This window comes from Pseudophryne corroboree, chromosome 3 (assembly GCF_028390025.1).
Source record: "Pseudophryne corroboree isolate aPseCor3 chromosome 3, aPseCor3.hap2, whole genome shotgun sequence".
NCBI classification, from domain to species: Eukaryota; Metazoa; Chordata; class Amphibia; order Anura; family Myobatrachidae; genus Pseudophryne; species Pseudophryne corroboree.
The window spans coordinates 156,660,849-156,678,568 of record NC_086446.1 but is presented as its reverse complement, the minus strand read 5'-3'; the positions used below and the strand labels follow the sequence as shown (position 1 = coordinate 156,678,568).

The 17,720-nt window shown below is 47.4% G+C and overlaps 1 protein-coding gene across 1 annotated transcript in view; it reads right to left on the bottom strand.

Moving 5' to 3' along the window:
• GDF10 (growth differentiation factor 10) overlaps positions 1–13,324 on the bottom strand; it is a 62,361-nt gene extending 49,037 nt beyond the window's left edge. The window contains exons 1-2 of the mRNA XM_063958511.1: positions 12,632–13,324; positions 9,398–10,305 (exon numbers count right to left, since the gene is read on the bottom strand). Coding sequence (XP_063814581.1) covers positions 9,398–10,305; positions 12,632–12,860 — 1,137 coding nt within the window. The 5' untranslated portion in view covers positions 12,861–13,324. The remainder of the gene's footprint in view (positions 1–9,397; positions 10,306–12,631) is intronic.
• Between the last annotated feature and the right edge of the window lie 4,396 nt (positions 13,325–17,720).

Genomic DNA, 17,720 nt, shown 5'->3' with positions numbered 1-17,720 from the left:
TAAACTGGGACGTTAATGAATTACACAGGTTCTGTGGCAGATTAAAACCAGGTGAAATGCAGGTTTGAAGTCAGCAGCCACAGAACCTGTGGCATTCATGAGTGTCTCAGTTTAAAAGGATAGTATGGTAAGCCTATATATCCAGCAAATTGTTCCAAGAGTTATCAGGACTCATAAACAACCAACGCAGAGTATGGACAGCAAGTCTTTTATGCCTAGATGGAATCAGGTCCTTCCTAGACCAATGTTTCTTGTAGTTAATGGAGGTCAAAATAACACAGTGGAAATTAGAATCAAAAGAATTGTTTTGGAGAAAAGGGAAAGGAACTTAAAAAAACTATAGAAAAGTCATACATTGATATTTGTAAAGCCTTTGATGTAGTGACATATTTAGATAGAAAATTGCATCTGACCTGAATGAATCCTAAAAGTATTAAGGTTGCCAAAAGGATTTCATAGCCCAATATTCAAACCATGCACATAAAAGTAAAAAATCTATATCTTCAAAATATTGTCACATATTATTAAGAGATTAAGTATTGGCTCCCATACTCCTTAATATTCATATGCAGCATATCTCCTAACTTTTCTATGGGGCACAGTGGTATACTTGCACATGCTGTGGATGCAAGCTCTGAAATGAAGGGGCTCATGGCCTTGTGACAAGGCGGCATGGCTTCATGACACACACAGAGACTTCAAGCAATGACCACGCTTTTATCAGGTTTGGGGCATGCCCCGGCCGAAGCTCCCAGGGCAGCCAAGAGAAATCAACAACTCCCCCCCCCCCCCCCCCAACCTAGGAGGGGATGTGACCACAGCATGCTGGGGGCATGGCCACACCTTCTAGGAGGCATGTCTAGCACTTGAGAAGCACCCACTCTGACAGATACCTATCTCTTTTTACCTATGTGTATACAAATAAATATATATATATATATATAATATTTGTATATTATGACCACCTCCAACTTTTGACGTCGGTAGCGCGTAGCCCATGAAGTACGCCACGTGATTGTGCGCTGGCTTGGTGGGTATATAAGGAGTGCGATAGGCCGTCTGCACACATATCACTCGTTGCTGTCATGGGTAAAAGGGGCAATTTATCCAAGTTGCAAAAAGGTTATCGGCATGCGCAGGACTCCAAAAAAATGGCGCAGCGGACATTTTTTGGAGTCCTGAGCATGCTCTGAAGACTCTGGCACTGTACCAGAGTCTCAGCGCTGAGAGCGCTAACAGCAGCGGTGACAGCTACAGGAGAGGAGGGGGCCCGCACATGGAGTCTGCACATGGGTCCCCTCTTCTCTAGAAATGCCGCTGTGAGCACATCACAGGGATGGTCTCCTTTCATGCAATGATACATCCCGCCATAAGAATCGCTTCTGGTTGTTATTACAGTGTCCAGATCACATTGCAAACGCAATTCTTAATAAATGGGCCCCGAGGCTGAACTCTGCATGACATGGTGGTATTTTGGATGATCTTTAGCATTAGTAGTAGGACTGCTTGGCCTAGCAAAGGCTGTGGTTGATGCCAGTGTCGGACTGGAGCATGACGGGCCCACTAGGGAAATGCAGTGGTAGGGCCCCATGCTCAATGATAACTGTATTAGGTATAGTAAAAGGTGAAATACATGCCAATGTAAAATAAGAATTTACTCACCGGTAATTCTATTTCTCGTAGTCCGTAGTGGATGCTGGGAACTCCGTAAGGACCATGGGGAATAGACGGGCTCCGCAGGAGACTGGGCACTCTAAAGAAAAGATTAGGTACTATCTGGTGTGCACTGGCTCCTCCCTCTATGCCCCTCCTCCAGACCTCAGTTAGGGAAACTGTGCCCGGAAGAGCTGACACTACAAGGAAAGGATTTGGAATCCAGGGTAAGACTCATACCAGCCACACCAATCACACCGTACAACTTGTGAAAACCTTACCCAGTTAACAGTATGAACAACAATTGAGCCTCTCGTAACGGATGGCTCATAACAAGAACCCTTATTCAAGCAATAACTATATACACGTATTGCAGAAAGTCCGCACTTGGGACGGGCGCCCAGCATCCACTATGGACTACGAGAAATAGAATTACCGGTGAGTAAATTCTTATTTTCTCTGACGTCCTAGTGGATGCTGGGAACTCCGTAAGGACCATGGGGATTATACCAAAGCTCCCAAACGGGCGGGAAAGTGCGGATGACTCTGCAGCACCGAATGAGCAAACACAAGGTCCTCCTCAGCCAGGGTATCAAACTTGTAGAACCTTGCAAAGGTGTTTGAACCCGACCAAGTAGCCGCTCGGCAAAGCTGTAAAGCCGAGACCCCTCGGGCAGCCGCCCAAGAAGAGCCCACCTTCCTTGTGGAATGGGCTTTTACTGATTTTGGATGCGGTAATCCAGCCGCAGAATGAGCCAGCTGAATCGTGCTACAGATCCAGCGAGCAATAGTTTGTTTTGAAGCAGGAGCACCCAGCTTGTTGGGTGCATGCAGGATAAACAGCGAATCAGTCTTCCTGACTCCAGTCGTTCTGGAAACATATATTTTCAAAGCCCTGACTACATCCAGCAACTTGGAGTCCTCCAAGTCCCGAGTAGCCGCAGGCACCACAATAGGTTGGTTCAAATGAAACGATGATACCACCTTTGGGAGAAATTGGGGACGAGTCTTCAATTCTGCCCTGTCCATATGGAATATCAGATATGGGCTTTTACATGACAAAGCCGCCAATTCCGACACACGCCTAGCCGATGCTAAGGCCAACAGCATGACCACTTTCCACGTGAGATACTTTAGGTCCACGGTCTTAAGTGGCTCAAACCAGTGGGATTTCAGGAAATCCAACACAACGTTAAGATCCCAGGGTGCCACTGGTGGCACAAAAGGGGGCTGAATATGCAGCACTCCCTTAACAAACGTCTGAACCTCAGGCAGTGAAGCCAGTTCTTTTTGAAAGAAAATGGATAGGGACGAAATCTGGACCTTAATGGACCCCAATTTCAGGCCCATAGTCACCCCTGACTGTAGGAAGTGCAGGAATCGACCCAGCTGAAATTCCTCTGTAGGGGCCTTTCTGGCCTCACACCAAGCAACATATTTTCGCCATATACGGTGATAATGCTTTGCTGTCACGTCCTTCCTAGCCTTTATCAGCGTAGGAATAACTTCATCCGGAATGCCTTTTTTCGCTAGGATCCGGCGTTCAACCTCCATGCCGTCAAACGCAGCCGCGGTAAGTCTTGGAACAGACAGGGCCCTTGTTGCAGCAGGTCCTGTCTGAGAGGCAGAGGCCATGGGTCCTCTGTGAGCATTTCTTGCAGCTCCGGGTACCAAGTCCTTCTTGGCCAATCCGGAACAATAAGTATTGTTCTTATTCCTCTCTTTCTTACTATTCTCAGTACCTTGGGTATGAGAGGAAGAGGAGGAAACACATATACCGACTGGTACACCCACGGTGTCACTAGGGCGTCCACAGCTATCGCCTGAGGGTCCCTTGACATGGCGCAATATCTTTTTAGCTTTTTGTTGAGGCGGGACGCCATCATGTCCACCTGTGGCAGTTCCCATCGCTTTGCAATCTGTGTGAAAACTTCTTGATGAAGTCCCCACTCTCCCGGGTGAAGGTCGTGACTGCTGAGGGAGTCTTCTTCCCAGTTGTCCACTCCCGGAATGAACACTGCTGACAGTGCTTGCACGTGATTCTCCGCTCACCGAAGAATCTTTGTGGCTTCCGCCATTGCCACCCTGCTTCTTGTGCCGCCCTGGCGGTTTACATGGGCGACCGCCGTGATGTTGTCTGACTGAATCAGCACTGGCCGGTTTCGAAGCAGGGGCTCTGCTTGACTCAGGGCGTTGTAAATGGCCCTTAGTTCCAGTATATTTATGTGTAGAGAAGTCTCCAGACTTGACCACAGCCCCTGGAAGTTTCTTCCCTGAGTGACTGCCCCCCATCCTCGGAGGCTTGCATCCGTGGTCACCAGGACCCAGTCCTGTATGCCGAACCTGCGGCCCTCTAGAAGGTGAGCACTCTGCAGCCACCACAGAAGAGACATCCTGGCCCTTGGGGACAGGGTGATCAGTCGATGCATCTGAAGATGCGATCCGGACCATTTGTCCAACAGATCCCACTGAAAGATCCTTGCATGGAACCTGCCGAAGGGAATGGCTTCGTATGAAGCCACCATCTTTCCCAGGACTCGCGTGCAGTGATGCACCGACACCTGTTTTGGTTTCAGGAGGTCCCTGACCAGAGATGCTAATTCCTGGGCCTTCTCCTCCGGGAGAAACACCTTCTTCTGTTCTGTGTCCAGAATCATGCCCAGGAAAAGCAGACGCGTCGTAGGAATCAGCTGCGACTTTGGAACATTCAGAATCCAGCCGTGCTGTTGCAACACTTCCTGAGAGAGTGCTACGCTGATCAACAACTGCTCTCTGGACCTCGCCTTTATGAGGAGATCGTCCAAGTACGGGATAACTATAACTCCCTTCTTCCAAAGGAGTATCATCATTTCGGCCATTACCTTGGTAAATATCCTCTGTGCCGTGGACAGGCCAAACGGCAACGTCTGGAACTGGTAATGACAGTCCTGTACCACAAACCTGAGGTACTCCTGGTGCAGTGGGTAAATGGGGACATGCAAGTAAGCATCCTTGATGTCCAGCGACACCATAAAATCCCCCTCTTCCAGGCTTGAACTTGAATTTCTTTATATAAGTGTTCAAGGATTTTAAATTCAGAATGGGTCTCACCGAACCGTCCGGTTTCGGTACCACAAACAGTGTGGAGTAGTAACCCCTTCCCTGTTGAAGGAGGGGGACCCTGACAATCACTTGCTGGAGGTACAGCTTGTGAATTGCCGCCAGTACTACCTCCCTTTCCATGGGGGAAGCTGGCAAGGCTGATTTTAGGTAACGGCGGGGGGGAGTCGCTTCGAATTCCAGCTTGTATCCCTGAGAAACAATTTGTACAGCCCAGAGATCCACCTGCGAGCGAACCCACTGGTTGCTGAAGTTTCGGAGACGCGCCCCCACCGCACCTGGCTCCGCCTGTGGAGCCCCAACGTCATGCGGTGGACTTAGTGGAAGCAGGGGAGGACTTTTGTTCCTGGGAACTGGCTGCATGGTGCAGCTTTTTACATCTACCCCTGCCTCTGGCAAGAAAGGATGCACCCCTGACCCTCTTGCCTTTCTGAGAACGAAAGGACTGCATTTGATAATACGGTGCTTTCTTAGGATGTGAGGAAACCTGAGGCAAGAAAGTCGACTTTCCAGCTGTCGCTGTGGACACAAGGTCCGAGAGACCGTCCCCAAACAATTCCTCACCCTTATAAGGCAAAACCTCCATGTGTTTCTTAGAATCAGCATCTCCTGTCCACTGCCGAGTCCATTAGACCCTCCTGGCAGAAATGGACATAGCATTAATTCTAGAGCCCAGCAGGCAAATGTCCCTCTGAGCATCCCGCATATATAAGACGACGTCTTTTATATGGCCCAGGGTTAGCAAAACCGTATCCCTGTCGAGGGAATCTATGTCGTCTAACAGAGTATCTGTCCACGCTGCTACAGCACTACACATCCAGGCTGAAGCAATAGCAGGTCTCAGTAGAGTACCAGAGTGTGTACACTGACTTCAGAATAGCTTCCTGCTTTCTATCCGCAGGTTCCTTTAGGGCGGCCGTATCCTGAGACGGCAGGGCCACCTTTTTTGATAAGCGTGTCAGCGCCTTGTCCACCCTAGGGGATGTTTCCCAACGTAACCTCTCCGTTGGCGGGAAAGGGTACGCCATCAGTAACCTCTTAGAAATCACTAGTTTCTTATCTGGGGAACTCCACGCTTCTTCACATAATTCATTTAATTCATCAGATGGGGGAAAAGTCACTGGCTGCTTTTTCTCCCCAAACATATAAACCCTCTTGGTATTAACAAGGTTAATCTCAGAAATGTGTAATACATCTTTCATTGCAATAATAATGTATCGGATGACCTTGGTCATTTTAGACTGTAAATGTGCCTCATCATCGTCGACACTGGAGTCGGACTCCGTGTCGACATCTGTGTCAACTATCTGAGATAGAGGGCGTTTATGAGCCCCTGACGATTTCTGAGTCGCCTGGGCAGGCGCGGGCGGAGACCCCGGCTGTCCCAAGGCTGCAGCGTCATCAAACCTTTTATGTAAGGAGTTGACATTGTCATTTAAGACCTTCCACATATCCATCCAATCAGGTGTCGGCCCCGACGGGGGCGACACCACACTTATCTGCCCTTGCTCCGCCTCCACGTAACCCTCCTCATCAAACATGTCGACACAGCCGTACCGACACACCGCACACACACAGGGAATGCTCAGAATGAGGACAGGACCCCACAAAATCCTTTGGGGAGACAGAGAGAAAGTATGCCAGCACACACCACAGCGCTATATAACACAGGGATTTTCACTTATAATAAGTGATTACCCAATAGCTGCCTTATATGTCTTATTTGCGCCTAAATTTAAGTGCCCCCCCCCTCTTTTTTACCCTTCTTGTACCTGGATACTGCAGGGAAGAGCCTGGGGAGCTGCTTCCAGCGGAGCTGTGAAGAAAAAATGGCGCTGGTGTGCTGAGGAAGAAGGCCCCGCCCCCTCAGTGGCGGGCTTCTGTCCCGCTTTCTGTGTAAAAAAATGGCAGGGGATTTTACATATATACAGTGCTAGACTGTATATATGTATTTTTCTTGCCAAAAGGTACTTCAATTGCTGCCCAGGGCGCCCCCCCCCAGCGCCCTGCACCCTACAGTGACCGGAGTGTGTAAGTGTGCTGGGAGCAAAGGCGCACAGCTGCGGTGCTGTGCGCTACCTTAAATGAAGACAGGAGTCTTCTGCCGCCGATTTCGCCGTCTTCAAGCTTCTGTTCTTCTGGCTCTGCGAGGGGGACGGCGGCGCGGCTCCGGGAACGGACGATCGAGGACAGGTGCCTGTGTTCGAACCCTCTGGAGCTAATGGTGTCCAGTAGCCTAAGAAGCACAAGCTAGCTGCAAGCAGGTAGGTTTGCTTCTCTCCCCTCAGTCCCACGTAGCAGTGAGTCTGTTACCAGCAGAAGCTCACTGAAAATAAAAAACCTAATAAATACTTTCTTTACTAGCAAGCTCAGGAGAGCCCACTAGGAGCACCCAGCTCTGGCCGGGCACAGATACTAACTGAGGTCTGGAGGAGGGGCATAGAGGGAGGAGCCAGTGCACACCAGATAGTACCTAATCTTTCTTTTAGAGTGCCCAGTCTCCTGCGGAGCCCGTCTATTCCCCATGGTCCTTACGGTGTTCCCAGCATCCACTAGGACGTCAGAGAAAAACAAAAAACAATTCTACTATCTAAGCCAGTGTTTTTCAACCACTGTGCTGTGGCACACTAGTGTGCCCTGAGTAGTCCCCTTCCGACCAATACAGTATGCAGATTTGTCACTGAACTATTGTTAAATAACTGAAAAACAAACCACACAGCTGTCTTTTGAAGTACTGTAACATGAGTATTAGTGCGTGTGATATGTAGTACAAGCAGGAAGAATTATGCATATACAATATTCACATCCATGGAGGTTATTAGAAATATTTGTATACACTTATTCACACATGTAAAATGTCACCTCTCAAGGACTGGTAATAGGCCAGGTAGTAACAGAGAAACAACAGAGGTTGTATGTGTGACCACGAAGGGACACAAGGTTGAACACTTGGGGTGGATTACCGCCTAGATACCGTACACCAGTGTCCACTGTACAGCACAGAGCTACTGGGTTCCCAATTAAGTAACAGCAGTCATCCATAATTATAAATTCTTGCCCCTGCTCTATGCGGTTATGTAACTACTCTGTGCTGCCCCTGAGGTTTCACCTCAGATCTGCTGAATAGGCAGAACTGACATTTAACTGGAGAGACAACTCCCACTTTTCTCACACTAATTTGTGGTTCCCCTTCTTCTTGTCCATTCATTTCAAATGACAGAACAGAGAGGCATGTAATACACCAATAAAGTACATAGAGAAGTATAGAGGCAGACATAACGGCCGGTACAAACTTGGCGATGCGCATAAGATGCGACATCGTCAAGGCAAACAATATCTGGCATACACACTGAACGATATCGTTACCGATATAATCAGTGATAGCATCCCCACCCACATCCAGGTGCATGCGGTCTTGTCCATAAGTTTCAGATTTCAAGGCTTGAACTAAAGATATTGGACATCATTAATGACCCGTGGGAGCTCGCATCGTTAACGATATTGTGCATACACACTGGATAATGTGACCAATATATATCGTCCGATCCACCGGTTCGGACGATATGTCGGCTGCATATCATCATGTGTGTACCCAGAATAGGGGGGCAAAGGATAGAGGTACAACAGTGCTGACAAGGAAGACAGACAAGGTAAATACAAATGGCTGAGGATGAGAGGATTGTGATGTTGTATATGATAATCTGTGTGTAGATGTGGCAGATACCCAAGAAAAAGCAACTCTACACTCTGCTGCTTTGTTTTAGTAAATGGATAAAAATCATTGTTGGAATAAAGGTTGTTGTATTGTGTATGTTAGCAACACTACGTATTTCTGTTTTCCTTTAGTTTATAAATAAAGAGTATTTGGGGAACATTCTTTTATTTGCTGTTTGTAGGGATTTAATGTTGCCATATACATAATTATTTTATTAGCCCGTATTAGCTGACCATAGCCTCAAAACTTTCCTATTGTCACTCATGCAATGAGCTGTGACTGGTGCCCAGCATTCACTACTGGGAAACGAATGCGTGCCATCACTAATGATAGTGCAGTCTGTTACAAATTACTGAGCCCAGCACTGCTGATGCCTGAAATGGATCCCTGATCAGTTCTACAGAAGCACTTCAAAAGCTACAAACATTTGTGAATGGATTCTGGAGGGCTTTGAAGCATTTTTTTTTTTTTGAGAACTTCCTTCATTTGAAGGCATTTGACCTGAGTTCAGTAGGTCAAAAGTGCTTTTAAAATGCAATTGTGTTTTTAAAGCACTTACAAATTGTTGAGTATGGCTCCATTCAAAAATGCACATACCCTTCACCTGTGTATCGTTCAAAGGGGTGCGTATCCACATAGACATCACTGACCACTGAAAGAGTTTTAGGGGTTTATTTACTAAGCCTTGAATGGAGATAAAGTGCACGGAAATAAAGTACCAGTCAATCAGCTCCTAACTGTCATTTTTCAAACACAGCCTGTGACATGACAGTTAGGAGGTGATTGGCTGGTACTTTATCTCCGTGCACTTTATCTCCATCCAAGGCTTAGTAAATAGACTCCTAGTTCTTGCTGTCCAGTGATGTGAGCAGGACAATAAGCAATGAATTAAGTAAGATGGGACAATTTTTACTAATGTGAATGACTTACCTTTGGCATCGGAAATTCACAGACACCGGAACAGTAATAAGCATCAAATGATTTTGGGGCTATAATCCATTCACTCCATCCAATGTCAGCAAAGTCCACCTTTAAGTACCTACGGGAGCAGTCCCTGGGCTCGTCCCACTGGCGCCTCCGCGCTTTCTTCATTGTCCTCTCATCAAAGTGCAACACTGGAGATTTGGGCATTGTATCGGCATTCTCCTGTCCCTTCTTCTTCCGTTCCTTTCTTGAGGGCTTTTGCTTCAGGGACTTGTAGGTACTCTCCCAGAGATCCTGTTTGCTGTAGCGTACATACGTGGCATCTGGAAGTTCATTATCATGGGTGGAAGTGGCGAAAGTGGCCTCCCGCCTCACTCTGCTCTCTGAAGATGCATTTGGCAGCTGTTTTGAGACTACAATGTTGGGCTGGAAAGGGTCGTACCTCTGTAAGGTCATGGCCACGCTGTTGGGTTCTGCAATTGCTCTATCATTAGCAAATACTAAAATGTATGGCATCTCGTTTGGATTATTTTCAGAAATGGCAGAAAACTTGTGGCCAAAGTCAATCTCCACTGAGATGAACAGGTCCTGTTGACGCTGGGCCTCCCTGATGATGCCAGTGATGTCTTTAACATGCCAGGACCCTTTTTTATAGGAAAGAACATTGCTCACATTCCCTTTCACCGAACCTAAGTCTGTGTGGTGGAGAATGCTTCTGAAAATAACACTGACCCTTTGGGTTTGTGGTGGAAGCAGAAGACGGCAGGAGGCATTCTTAGAACGTTTACAGAACGACTCCCTGGGAGGCCTGGGGCCTTTGTCAGGTCCAAAGTGAAGAGTGGCAGCCAAGACCACTTCAGACTGCTGAAGCGATGTCAAATTGAAGCGATATGTAGGACGGGAAGCCAGGAAATCTGTTAGATAGAGAAGTGTTAGTGTATAGAAAACAACATTTCTGCCAACAGTTTATTTTTCATGGATGGATTAACCACTAGGCAACATGGGTATATGCATTTAAACCCATTGATGCATCTGAGTGATTACATTATCCATAGATGCATTTGGCAGTCAAATTTCTACATCATAGCACGCATCTTATTCATCTTTTAAATAGACAGCCTGAAGGTTTTTCAGTAGAAATGTAATTCCTATGAATACAATTTTAATAAAGACTGAGATTATGATATGCGTTGTTGTTGTTATTATTATTATTATTATTATTATTATTATTATTGCAACTATGATTGAAGAGAAAGTCTCTCAGGTTAAAAATAGCATTAACAACTGATAATTATCTACAGCAGTGGTTCCCAGACTTTGTCCTGAAGGATCCCAATAGTTCACATTTTCCAGGTCTCCTTACAGAATCGCAAGTGAAATAATTAGCTCCACCCATGGAACTTTTAAAATGTGTCAGAGAGTAATGACACCATGCATCTGCTGGGTGTCCTGGGAAACATGAACTGTTGGGGGTACTTGAGAACCGAGTTTGGGAACCACTGACCTACAGTGAAGTTAGGGGGCAATCAATTATCAGTGATGGGCACATAGCACTGGAGAAAAGGTTATAACACCGGCAACTCGCAGTTGGCAGCATTGCACATTTTCCCTTGTACCCAATGGAGGTGTGCATAAATCTTGGTGATTATTGCAACTGGTTATCACTGAGAATTGCATTGCCCCCTTGGAGTTTAATGAGGTGAATAAGTTTCCACCATAGAACATAAAATACTGCACACTGTGGGACCTACTGCTATCATCAGGTATAATGCACACGTTAGCATTAATACGCATCTGATGGATTTCTTCAATCAATTAAAAAAAACCTGTTGTAACACAAATAGGGGTCTATTTACCAAGCCTCGGATGGAGATAAAGTACCAGCCAATAGGCTCATACTGTAACTGTCATTTTTCAAACACAGCCTGCGACATGACAGTTAGGAGCTGATTGGCTGGGACTTTATCTCCATCCAAGGCTTAGTAAAATAGAAACCATAGTCTCTTTCCATTCATTTTTCAACAACAATGCAGGATGTTCCATGTGTTAATAGTATACAGGTTTATAGAAATAGCTCCATTATTTATAAATCTCTGCATATGTCTAAACAATGTTGATGCCTGTAAAAAAAATACCTTTACAACAGATCATAGCACAATATAAATCTCATCATATTGGTGATATAAATGCATGTACATAACTATTACTTTAATGAAAACAATCTAATTCCATGCAGAGAAAATCAGGTCCAGTGACCAAAACAACTACAGACATTTCTGATCATTATACTTTTAGTGTTTGGGGATCTTTTCTAGACAGACCAAGTAACTGGAGGCTGAATACATCTTCAGTAAAACTCATTGCAAGTGGTGGGGCTCCTCACTTAGAATATTTCCTGACTAACTGGCTTACAGTACTGTACCCATGATATTTCTTATGCGTGTAATTAATGCAGCCTTACAACTTTTTACAACACCCTGTATCCTATCCAACATTACTTATTCATAGACGTGACTAACCATCCTCAGGACCAATGCAGCGGCACAGTCATGATCAGCTTTGTGTAAGTACATTTTTCCAAAGAAATATAATAATTCTTATTCTTTACCTTCATATTGGTTAAATGACTAAGGGGTCTATTTACTAAGCCTTGGATGGAGATAAAGTCGCTGGAGATAAAGTACCAGCCAATCAGCTCCTAACTGTCATATTTCAAACACAGCCTGTGACATGGCAGTTAGGAGCAGATTGGCTGGTACTTTATCTCCAGCGACTTTATCTCCATCCAAGGCTTAGTAAATTGACCCCTTAGTGTAGTGTATCCTCAGCTGTGGTCACCGAGGCTCTCCTTCCTAATGACCTGTCACTTTCACTCTGCTGAAAACCATCAGGCAGCATTTGTATTATCACTAATTGGCTGATACAGCTGCATTATAGCCCATAGCATGGGCCAAGCGAGTGACGGGAGATCACAGTTCTGCAAGACTCTCCTGGGGGCACAGTTGCGCTGCATGCAAGCCAAACGTATGCGTGTTACTGTATGTGTATGTATATATATATATATATATATATATATATATATATATAAACTATGTAAGATATAATGTCTCTTTTGCAATTCCTTGCCCTGATCCTCCTACAGGTTGGTATTACAAGAAGTTCTGTGCTCGTCCCTGTGATCATATTGCTGTCCTTGTCGCCCTCCCTCATCATACATAACCCCCGGGGTGTTCCCATTACCTGGCTGTGCCCGGAAACTCCGCACCGTGTTCCCCTCCTGGAGGCGGCTGCCCTCCCGGCTGTACCTCTCGTACAGCCGCATCATGTGCACTGAGAGCGGGTCTGCAGCGGAGGTCAGCAATCTCGATGCCGGGCGTACTCTGGTGGTCGATTCAGAGCCCTGCGGGGATTTGCCTCTGGACAGCGACAGGAACAGGAAAAGCATCCAGTACTGAGCCTCCATCATCATCCCCAGGGCTATGGCTGGGGGTCCAGGATATACTGTATGACACCCACAGAACAGTGGTGTAAGTGTATATGTCCTTATGTCTCTGATACCTGGACCCTCTCCTCTCAAAGTTTGCCTTGCCTAATCTCAACCTTTTTCCTGTGGTTGCTAATTTATTTTTATGGCTCTTGCTTTGTGGCTGTATCCATGAGTGTAACTACTCTGACTCCTGGGTGTACCTAAATTGACTCCTGAGTGTCCCTACTGTGACTGCTGAGTGTCCTTACTCCTGAGTGTCCGTACTGTGACTGCTGAGTGTCCTTACTCTGACTCCTGGGTGTCCCTACTGTGACTGCTGAGTGTCCCTACTTGTGCAGTCCCTCTCTGTCTAAGCCCGGTTAAATATCTAGCCCTCACTCTAGTCTCTATGTTTCTGTCTCTCTCCCGAGTGTCAAAATTCAAAGCTCAATTTTAAGCTGTAGGCTCAGGGGCTGGGAAGGGGGGCACTGAATTGACGTCTGGTCCCCTCCGTGCAGTCATAGGGCACCTCTGGCTAGCTATGGCCAATCAGGACTAGAAGCATTCAGGGGCTTGGCTAGGACACTTTCATTATAGAGTTTAATGATTGTGTATTCCTGGTGTTTATACAGTCAGAACAGTATAAATGCATTAATTTCTCTTTACATATACACCACCAGTGAGTAGAAGATTCATCCCGGATGAAAAGGGATTAAACCAGGTTTGTTGGTTACTCCTGTCTCTAACAAGCCTATTAATAAAGAAGTGATCATTTTTTTCTCATATGTCCTAGAGGATGCTGGGGTCCACTTCAGTACCATGGGGTATAGACGGTTCCGCAGGAGCCATGGGTACTTTAAGACTTTTCAGAGTGTGAACTGGCTCCTCCCTCTATGTCCCTCCTCCAGACCTCAGTTTAGATATTTGCCCTCATTCCGAGTTGATCGCTCGCTAGCTGCTTTTAGCAGCAGTGCAAACGCTAAGCCGCCTCCTCCTGGGAGTGTATCTTAGCTTAGCAGAATAGCAAACTAAAGGTTAGCAGAACAGTGCAGAAATTTTTTCAAGCAGTTTCAGAGTAGCTGCAGACCTACTCCTACCTTGCGATCACTTCAGTCTATTTAGTTACTGTTTTGACGTCACAAACACGCACAGGCGTGCGCAGAGACTGACTGGCGGGTGCCGCTCCGGACTTCCCCCCCTCCACGGCATTATAGTGTTCTCTCACCTCCCCTGTCCTGGATATAAACTGCTCACCTGGGCGGCCCAGGTGAGCGGACCAGGTGAGCAGTCTATATCCAGGACAGGGGAGGTGAGAGAACACTATAATGCCGTGGAGGGGGGGAAGTCCGGAGCGGCACCCGCCAGTCAGTCTCTGCGCACGCCTGTGCAAACACGCCCTGCGTCCGGCCAGCCACTCCCCCGTTTCCCCAGGCACGCCTGCGTTTTTATCTGACACGCCTGCGTTTTTTAGCACACTCCCGGAAAATGGTCAGATACCTCCCAGAAACGCCCCATTCCTGTCAATCACTCACCGATCAACAGAGCGACTGAAAAGAGTCGCTCGGCCTTGTGTGAAACTGCATAGTTTTTTGTGAAAGTACGCCGCGCGTGCGCACTGCGCCCCATACGCATGCGCAGAAATGCCGATTTTTAGCCTGATCGCTGCGCTGCGAACGGCAGCTAGCGTTCAACTCTGAATGACCCCCATTGTGCCCAGGAATACTGATCGCACTCTAGTGGAGCTCTACAGAGTTCTGCTAAAAGACTTTACTTAGGTTTTCACCTTCGTCCTAGGGAATGCTGGGGACTCCAAAAGGACCATGGGGTATAGACGGGATCTGCAGGAGACATGGGCACTTTAAGACTTTAATTGGGTGTGAACTGGCTCCTCCCTCTATGCCCCTCCTCCAGACCTCAGTTAGATTCTGTGCCCAGAGAGACTGGACACACACTAGGGGAGCTCTACAGAGTTTCTCTAGAAAATACTTTCTGTTAGGTTTATTGTTTTCAGGGAGCACTGCTGGCAACAGGCTCCCTGCTTCGTGGGACTGAGGGGAGAGAAGCAGACCTACTTCTGTGAGTTAAAGGCTTTGCTTCTTTGGCTACTGGACACCATTAGCTCCAGAGGGTCTGATCACTTGGTATGGCTTAGCTGCTCGTTCCCGGACCCGCGCCGCCGTCCCCCTCACAGATCCAGAAGAGAGAAGCCGGGTGAGTAACAGAAGCAAAGAAGACTTCAATGAAGGCGGCAGAAGCCCTCAGTCTTGGAGGTACCGCGCAGCGGGCGGGCTGCCCGCCATTGCTCCCGCTCTCAAACGGCACTACACGGGTGCAGGGCGCAGGGGGGGGGGCACCCTGGGCAGCAATAAAACCTCTTTTTGGGATCTGGCAAAGAGGTATACAGTGCCCAGGCACTGTATACAGACCCCCACCAGATTAGAAATAAGTGGACTCAAGCGCACCATTTAGGGGGCGGGGCTTCGTCCTTCCAGCTCTTATCAGCGCCATCTTCTCTCTCTTCACAGCAAGCTGCAGAGACGCTGGTCCTGGCCCTTCACTTCTGTCACAAGTAACAGGGTGCAAAAACGGGGGGGGGGGCACAGCATATTTGGTGTTGAATGTGTGTGTATATATATATAATATATATAAGAGCTGCAAGGTCTGGGGCATTGTATATTCCTTCAGACCGGGTGAGGCGCTGGGTGTGAGCTGGCAAACTCCCTCTCTGTCTTTCTGAAGGGCCTTACTGTGGGTCTGTTCCCTATAGCCCAGTGTGATAGTGGGTGTTGGTACACGTGTGTCGACATGTCTGAGGCTAAATGCTCTTCCCAAGAGGAGGCTGGTGTGGGGGCAGAGCAGAATGTGGGATTGAATCTGTCGGCGCCGCCGACCTCTGATTGGGTAGATATGTGGAGTGTCTTAAATGCAAGTGTGGCTTCATTGCATAAGAGATTAGACAGATCTGAGTCTCAGAACCAAACATGGAGACAATCCATGGAAGATGTTTTGTCACAAACTCAGACCCCCCCTCAGGGTCACAAAAAACGTTTGTTTACCCAGATAGCAGACACAGATACCGACACGGATTCGGACTCCAGTGTCGACTATGGTGATGCCAGGTTGAATCCTAAACTGGCTAAGAGCATTCAGTACATGATTGTGGCAATAAAAGAAGTGTTACATATCACGGAAGACCCTGCTGTTCCTGAGACAAGGGTCTGTATGTTTAAGGGAAAGAAAGCTCCGGTAACGTTTCCTCCCTCTCATGAACTGAACACTCTTTTTTAAAAGGCTTGGGAAATTCCTGACAAAAAGTTACTGATTCCCAAGAGAATTATTATGGCATGTCCGTTTCCCTCTGAGGATAGGAAAAATGAGGGGTCGACCCCCAATGTGGACAAGGCTCTAGCGCAGCTGTCCAAGAAGGTGGCGCTTCCTTCCCCTGACACGGCGGCCCTAAGGGATCCTGCGAATCGTAAGCAGGAACCTACCTTGAAATCTATTTATGTCACTACGGGTACACTGCTCAGACCTGCCGTGGCATCAGCATGGGTGAGTAGCACTATTGAAAAGTGGGCAGATAACTTATTATCTGAAATGGACACCCTGGATAGGGATAGCGTTCTTTTGACGCTGGGCCATATCAGGGACGCTGCAGTCTATCTAAGGGGGCTGCGAGAGATATTGGCCTCTTGGGATCAAGGGCCAAAGCCATGGCAATCTCGGCTAGGAGAGCATTATGGACTCATCAATGGAATGGTGATGCTGACTCTAAGAGGGCTATGCCGTATAAGGGTAGTGTTTTGTTTGGTGAGGGGCTCGCGGACCTGGTATCTACAGCTACCGCGGGTAAGTCATCTTTTCTACCTTTTGTCCCTCCACAGCAAAAGAAAACGCCTCCGTATCAGATGCAGTCCTTTCGGTCTAGTAAATTCAAAAAAGGACGAGGGTGCTCCTTCCTTGCTGCTAGAGGTAAGGGAAAGGGAAAAAGATCACCGGCTGTGGCAAGCTCCCAGGAGCAGAAGTCCTCCCCGGCTTCTGCCATGTCCACCGCATGATGCTGGGGCTCCGCTGCGGGAGTACGCACCGGTGGTGGCACGTCTTCAGCTCTTCTGTCTGGGCTCACTCAGGCCTGGATCCTTGGGTGCTGGAAATTGTGGCCCAAGGATACAAACTGGAGTTTAAAGACGTGCCCCCCCCACGATTTTTCAAATCGACCTTGCCAGCTTCTCTTCCGGAAAGAGAAGTGGTGTGCGCTGCAATACAAAAGCTGTGTCAACAGCAAGTCATTGTCACGGTACCCCCGTCACATCGGGGAGAAGGGTTTTATTCAAGCCTGTTCGTGGTCCCGAAGCTGGATGGCTCGGTCAGACCAATTCTGAACTTAAAATCCCTCAATCTATATTTGAAAAGATTCAAATTCAAAATGGAATCTCTCCGAGCAGTGATTTCCAGTCTGGAAGGGGGGGATTTTATGGTGTCAGTCGACATAAAGGATGCTTACCTACATGTCCCCATATATCCTCCTCATCAGGCTTACCTGAGGTTTGCTATTCAGGATTGTCATTACCAATTTCAGACGTTGCCGTTTGGTCTTTCCACCGCCCCGAGGATTTTCACCAAAGTAATGGCGGAAATAATGGTGCTCCTGCGCAAGCAGGGTGTCACAATTATCCCGTACATGGACGATCTCCTGATAAAGGCGAGGTCAAAGGAGCAGTTACTAAAAAACTTTGCGCTCTCCCTGACAGTTCTGCAGCAACATGGTTGGCTCCTAAATTTGCCAAAGTCACAGTTGATTCCGACAACGCGGCTGTCGTTCTTGGGCATGATTCTGGACACGGAACTACAGAGAATCTTTCT